The 7,500-nt window shown below is 46.3% G+C and overlaps 2 protein-coding genes across 2 annotated transcripts in view; both read left to right on the top strand.

Moving 5' to 3' along the window:
* The window catches only part of rnf150b (ring finger protein 150b), a 7,345-nt gene extending 401 nt beyond the window's left edge, over nucleotides 1-6,944 (top strand). The window contains exons 1-6 of the mRNA XM_084487004.1: nucleotides 1-398; nucleotides 1,276-1,526; nucleotides 2,618-2,772; nucleotides 3,768-3,864; nucleotides 4,179-4,440; nucleotides 5,231-6,944. The exon at nucleotides 1-398 is cut by the window's left edge and continues 401 nt beyond it. Coding sequence (XP_084343130.1) covers nucleotides 1-398; nucleotides 1,276-1,526; nucleotides 2,618-2,772; nucleotides 3,768-3,864; nucleotides 4,179-4,440; nucleotides 5,231-5,349 — 1,282 coding nt within the window. The 3' untranslated portion in view covers nucleotides 5,350-6,944. The remainder of the gene's footprint in view (nucleotides 399-1,275; nucleotides 1,527-2,617; nucleotides 2,773-3,767; nucleotides 3,865-4,178; nucleotides 4,441-5,230) is intronic.
* The window catches only part of LOC311368643 (broad substrate specificity ATP-binding cassette transporter ABCG2-like), a gene marked incomplete at its 5' end in the record, with an annotated part of 10,436 nt that continues 8,463 nt past the window's right edge, over nucleotides 5,528-7,500 (top strand). Inside the window, 2 exon segments of the mRNA XM_084487445.1 lie at nucleotides 5,528-5,548; nucleotides 5,717-5,743. Of these exon segments, the coding sequence (XP_084343571.1) occupies nucleotides 5,528-5,548; nucleotides 5,717-5,743 (48 nt within the window).

Genomic DNA, 7,500 nt, shown 5'->3' with positions numbered 1-7,500 from the left:
TTCCTTCTGCTTCGTCCACCTCCTGTGCCTGGACTTCACCGTGGCCGAGCGGGAGGAGTGGTACACCGCCTTCGTCAACATCACCTACGTGGACCCCGCCTCCTCGGAGCTCCGCACGGAGAAGACGGAGTGCGGACGCTACGGGGAGCACTCTCTGAAACGGGACGCCCGGGGGGCTGTGGCGATGCCGTCCGCTCCGCAGGACAGGCAGGCGTGCGACCCCAACACCCGGTTCTCGGTGCCCGGGCAGGCCGGGGCGTGGATAGCCCTCATCGCCCGGGGGAACTGCACCTACAAGGACAAAATCCGCCACGCGGCCGGGCAGAACGCCTCGGCTGTTGTCATCTTTAACGTGGGAACGAGCAACTCCAACGACACCATCACCATGCCCCACGCAGGTAGGTCCACCCCCCCCCCCCAGCCAAAGGCAGGTAGATCCATCACCTAGCCCATCCCAGTAGGTCCATCACCTAGCCCAACGCGGATAGGTCCATCACCCTGCCCAACACACGTAGGTCCATCACCTAGCCCCTTACAGGCAGGGAGGTAAGCGGTTCTAGCCCTAGTGGGTTTATGTGTCTGTTACCTTCCAATACTTCATGCTCTCTGAGAGGGTTACAAGGGTCCTGACATTAAAGTCAATTCTGAAATACAATTGAACATTTACTTGAACAGTTAAATGACAAAATGTTCAATAATAGTTTGTGATACTTTTCCAGTATCGTCAGTTTGTACGAGCGTCATAATGAGCGATTTTGTATAGGAAATGCTTCACACACTGGCGTTAAACTAAACGTCCGGGCAGCATCAAAATCCACCGCTCCGTGACCGGGAAGACGTATACGTGTATATAATATATAGTTTCTCCCCATCATACATGAGCCATAGATACAAGAGTTTGAGTTCCTCTACTGGGTCTACGGTATCAGAACTGTCCTACTCCTCCTCCTGTAGCCCCCCCCCCCCCCCCCCTCCTCCTACTCCAGATGTTCCATGAGTACACCAGGAAGGAACTTCAGGAATGTTCCCCCAAACTAAGGACAACTTTTGGAATGCCTCCATCACTGTGTGTGCATGTGCGTGCGGGCGTGCGTGCGTGTGTGGTCCTGATATTGACTGGCTTGTTTACTTCATACTGGCTTTAAGTGTTCTTAGACCATTTCGATGGTGAGACACTTGAAATAATAAAATAGTGATTTATACATGTTCATACTTAATATATACACTCATGAGCGTGTTACTTAAGTGCGTGTTTGTGTGTGGCTCTCTCTCCAGGTACGGGCGAGGTCGTGGCCATCATGATCCCGGAGCCCAAGGGCCGCGAGGTGGTGGCCCTGCTGGAGCGCAATGTGACGGTAACCATGGCGATCAGCATCGGCACCAGGAACCTCCAGAAGTACGTGAGCCGCACGTCGGTGGTGTTCGTCTCCATCTCCTTCATCGTCCTGATGATCATCTCCCTGGCCTGGCTCGTCTTCTACTACATCCAGAGGTTCCGCTACGCTAACGCACGCGACCGCAACCAGGTACACGCATGCACGCACGCATGCGCACATGCACACGTGCACACACACACACACAGCAACCTGGTACATACACACATCTAGAGGTTCAGCTACGCTAATGCACATGACCGCAACCAGGTACACACACATCCAGAGGCTCCCCTATGCTAACCATAACGCACGCTGCAACCAGGTACAGATATATGTGTATACATTATATTCTATATATGTGTGTATACACAGGGTCTCCAAATCATAATGAATATATATAAATATGAGGTATATATGTATATATTATCTTCTATAATAAGATATGTACACAGTGTGTCAACATTATTGTGTAAATACGTATGTAAATGTAGACACATATGTACATAAACTTACACAACGTAGGGATTGGCAATATGGCAAAAAAGCAACCGTTGCATTTCAAAGATGTTTTATATTAACTACGGCGCCTCGCCTACAGACAGCTGTGGGATGATGAGATTTTAAAAAATGTGTTTTGGGCTGAAATTTCTAGGAAGGAGGGACGTGTTACGCCCTGTGTCAACATCATGATACTTTTAAAGTACCATTTTCGTAAGAGCAGCATAATGAGCAATGTAATGCATGATTTGCTCCACACACCATGGTGTTATTCGAGAGGCTTCACCCTTACTCGGTGGAGGATACCAAAAACATCAGCAGCTCAGATGGAGATTCACCATCCACACACACACCGTTGCATTAGGTGTCCGGGAAGCCTAACCCTTCTCAGAGGTATTAACCCTTATTGAAGAAAGTGTGATTTAAGATATGGCTGAGAAATCAAGTTTGGATGCATAGCCATAGATCTTAAACTGATAGAATGTGCACCATAGCACGATTCTAACGATCTGTCTGCAAAGGCAGATCGCCCAGACATTTTATTGTTCACAAGCTATTTTTGTCATATGGCTCCCCCCCTATTATAACATATGATATAAATGTATATCTGTACACATTATCATGCATGAATGTGATACACATTCTCTCACATTACAAAGTTTATATACCTACATATATACAGTATATATGTAGGTAGTATATATGAGTTGACAGTACATCTCTAACCATACCCCCCCCCCCAGCGTCGTCTAGGGGACGCGGCTAAGAAGGCCATCAGTAAGCTGCAGGTTCGCACCATCCGGAAGGGAGACCAGGAGACCAACGCTGACTTTGATAACTGTGCTGTCTGCATCGAGGGCTACAGGCCCAACGAGCTGGTCCGAGTACTGCCCTGCAGGTATACCATTATATATGAATACATACTATATAATATACACCATTATATATGAATACATACTATATAATATATATATACTATAATACATGTACCATTATGTCTGCATTGAGCGCTACAGGCCTAACCAGCTGGTCTGAGTACTGCCCTGCAGGTATACTATTATGTATAAACACATACTATATAATATATACTCTTACGTATGTACCATTATGTCTGCATTGAAGGCTAAAGGCATAACAAGCTGGACCGAGTACTGCCATGCAGGTATACGATTAAATATGAATACTAGGGCTTGGCAATAAACGCAATAATAACGGCTTTAGTTATTCGTTTTTAACTGCACAGATATTTTTTATATATAGACACTCATTTGGAGGAGGAGCAGTACCTTGTTGTCGGATGGCAACTAACAATTACAGGAGACGATCACCTGGCTCACAAAACGATACGAGACACATTGTGGACAAGACACGGCTTCATTATGTTCAGTCACCGAGACAATTAATGCTTGTCCTGCATTTAACGTAGGCCTAGGCTATACTGAAACACAAACATATAGCCTGTAGCATTGATCTGGGTTATAGGGTATAACCAGCCTGCATCTCACGGGAGAGCGGAATAAATAAATAAACACACAAAATAAATGTGGGTAGCAGCAGGATCCACAGCGGCAGGTCTTAAGTCATCAAACATCTTTCTAATCATCGTTTTAATGCTGTGAGCTGCGATTTGAGCTTCAGTCCTTTTTTTTTGTGTTGATTCTAGAATGAATATACTGTACATATATATGCAACAACCTTGACGGTGCATTTTGAACAGATAAAATAATGTGATTAATCGCTATTAAATATTTGAAACGCTTCACAGCCCTAATAAATACATACTGTTATATATACAGTATACTTTTATCTATGTACCGTTATGTCTGCCTGCTTTTTGAGCTGACCTGAGTATACTATACATGCATTACGTTATATTCTATTATTGTGTTCCAGACATGTGTTCCATAAGAGCTGTGTGGACCCCTGGCTGTTGGACCACCGAACCTGTCCCATGTGCAAGATGAACATACTTAAAGCCCTGGGCATCGCTGTAAGACCCCTCCTCTCCTAGTCTCCTAGGACACTCTCCTCTATCCTCGTTTCCTAGGATACTCTCCCTCTACCATCGTCCTCCATCCTAGTCATGTACTTACCATGTACCTAACCATGTACTTCAGATTCAGATTCAGATTACTTCATTAGTTCCCGAGGGGCAATTCGGTTTACAGCCAACCCATCCATTAAGGGTCAAAAGTGCATTAATATACAATGTTGAAAGTAACAAACATTGTACACCGATACACTTTTTACCCTTAATGGATATACTGCTATTTACATTGATTCCTCTCTCTCTCTCCGTCTCAGCTGAATGCCGACTGTCTGGACGACCTCCCCCTGGACTACGACCTGGTGGTGGGGGGACCGGGGCTGGGGGGGCTGGGGGCGGTGGGGGCCCTGGCCCTGGAGGCCGGGGTCTCGGGGGCGTCCAGCGAGGGAACACTGAGCGAGGGGGGGTCGTCGGTGGTGCTGGACCCGGGGGTCCGGCGGCTGGGCCTGCCCCAGGAGTACCACCACCCAGACAACCTGAGGGACAGCCCGGTCACTGCCACCACGGACACACACACAGGTAGGACACACACGCGGGTAGGACACACACACACACACGCACTCACACACAGGTAGGACACACACACGGGTAGGACACACACACACACACGCACTCACACACAGGTAGGACACACACAGGTAGGACACACACAGGTAGGACACACACACACACACGCACTCACACACAGGTAGGACACACAGGTAGGACACACACACAGGTAGGACACACAGGTAGGACACACACAGGTAGGACACACACAGGTAGGACACACACACAGGTAGGACACACACACAGGTAGGACACACACACAGGTAGGACACACACACAGGTAGGACACACAGGTAGGACACACACAGGTAGGACACACACACAGGTAGGACACACACACAGGTAGGACACACACACGGGTAGGACACACACACACACACGCACTCACACACAGGTAGGACACACACACAGGTAGGACACACACAGGTAGGACACACACACAGGTAGGACACACACACGGGTAGGACACACACACGCACTCACACACACACTCACTCATGCGTCCGTTGACGGAGCTCATTGACTTTGCATGGGGTGCTCACGAAATGCATTGTGGGGCCGTGGAGAAATGTTCAACTTTTCAGGCAGCGACGGATCCGTCAGCCAATCAGATTGCGTTATGCAAATATACGCAGATACACTGTCCAATGAAATTGTCTTTCTGGAGTGTGAACGCAGCATTAGAATAGTATAGGTTGAGAGTGTGTTCCTGTTCAATCATCATCAATACAATTGTTTATCTCTCTACTTTCTATCACAGAGGAGCTCCAGCCAATGGCGAGCAGTGCTTCGGTGGCCTCCCTCGTCATCGCCGTGGAAACGGGGCTGTCAGACGAAGAGGGCTCCCCGGACCCCTCCCCCTTGGCCGAAAAGTCCTGAGAGTACGCTGTCCAGAGCCAGGTCAGCTCCTCTTGGACTTTAGCCTGTCAGAGTCCAACAGAAGCTGGCCCACTGTGACTGTGACTGTGTCTGGAGGTCTGGACCTTTTTAGGAGATGAACTCATCTGGACCGGTCTGTGGAGCATTAGAGCCCAGGTAGAACGATGTTCCACGAACGATGTTCCGTAGCCACGACCTTGTAGAATGAATGTCTCCAATCTGGCTGTTATACCGGACTGAGAGCAGAGAGACTCAACTGGCTCCGAGTAGATTTCACTCTTGATCCATTCAACACGTTACCCAGAATCCTTCATGGATGCACATGGCGTTTGCCTGCTCCTAAACCAGGTGTGAATCTGGGTTGTAGATCTGGATTAAGATGGGACAGAATCAGGTGTGAAACTGGGTTGTTGATCTGGATTAAGATGGGACGTAACCAGTTGTGAATCGGGGTTATAGGTCTGGGTTAAGCTGGGATGGAACATGGTGTGAATTTGTGATTACCTGGTCTGTGTGTGGTCTGAATATGGTTACATGGTTGTGAACTTAATTCCAGGTCTTAGACCTAGTTATTGACCAGGTCTACCTAAACGTAAAGACAACATTACTGTTGTGGCTCTGCTCCCGACCTTGACTACACCCCAACCTCGGAATGCCCCGCCCACCTCTGCCCATGGCCAATAAGAGGCAGGAAGGGGAGGAACCAAGACCCTCTTCTGGTGAGCCAAGCTCGGACCTTGTGTGTGTGTGTGTGTGTGTCTGTGTGTGTGTCTTCATGTATCCCAGCCACAGGATGGCTTAACATTCTGAAACATCGTGTCAACTGGTTACCAGTTGAGGAGAGATGACGACGAGAGACTATACACTCATGGGAGAACACTGTTTTTGTAATTATTCGGTTTGTAATTTAGTTGCACAAATACAAGGACACTGTTGAAATGCGGAGGACACAAGGTCCAATATTAAAGACTTATTCATAGGCCTGGATTTTTATAAGATACTTTTATTTTGAAAGAAGGACCTATATTTTGAAAGGACAAAGTGGGACTGGTGTGAGTTACATGGTTGTCAATATTCTGTGAGGTTTTATAAGAGACTTTTATTTTGAACGGACACTTTAAAACTGATTTACATGGTTGTCCAGATTCCCTGGCTAGGTGTCCACATTTCCTGGTTTTGAATGACATACTTTTATTTTGAAAGGATGACCTTTATTTTGAAACGAAACACCAAGACTCGTGTGAGAACTACGCTTCATGCAGTCCCGATTTGCTTTTATGTATTGGGAAGACACTCTGACCAATACAATTGGCAGTTGGATGGGACTTGTGTAGTATTTTAATTTGTTGTGTGTTTGTGAATTATTATAAACTCCTTTTTAAATGTATGATGTTCACACGCATTTCATTTAGATTTCTCTTTCTCATTGCGACGTGTTGGTAAATCAGGGTTCCTATGCTGGAATATGTTTAATAAGGTCAACTCCTCGCCAAACTAATAACCTGATACCTTGGGCCTCTGCTGATCTCAACAATTTGTGAAGAATGAAGTAATTAGCTTGTTTACTGTTCCTTCATAGTCAACACTACCACGGCTCAATCACACAATAAAATGTCAAAGAAGTTTCAAACGTTTTGTTGAACTGATATCTGTTTGAAGAGGATGCGTGTTGGGGTTGGTACTGAGTGATTTAACCTGATGTAAAATTAGATTACTCTGAGAGGTTAAACTGGTTAAATAATCTGAGGTTAGACTAGTTTACTAGTGGATTAGTGGACTTGTTTAATCAGGTTAGACTTAATGAAATAGGTTAGATTGGTTTAATCAAAAAGGTTAGACTGGTCTAATCAAAGAGGTTAGACTGGTCTAATCAAAGGGAATCAGTCACATCTTAATACAGAGACACAATGTCTTGGACGCAGAACATTTCAACACATTTACAGTGACATTGATTTCCACAAAATGAAATAAAAACGAAACCAAAACCACAAGCTTCTGCTCTTCTTCTAGGGAGAGCCTGTCTGCTAGGTTTAGTATAGTGGAGAAGCACTTGTGCGAAGCCCTCTGATCTAGAGGAAAGCCTGTGGAACCCAAATGCACAGAGATGAATTCTCTGCCTTTATGCTGTGTATTTTACACGTGTGTGTGTGT

The sequence above is a fragment of the Micromesistius poutassou genome (genome assembly GCF_964030765.1).
Source record: "Micromesistius poutassou genome assembly, chromosome: 23".
Classification (NCBI taxonomy): domain Eukaryota; kingdom Metazoa; phylum Chordata; class Actinopteri; order Gadiformes; family Gadidae; genus Micromesistius; species Micromesistius poutassou.
This window is presented reverse-complemented; position numbering and strand designations above follow the sequence as displayed.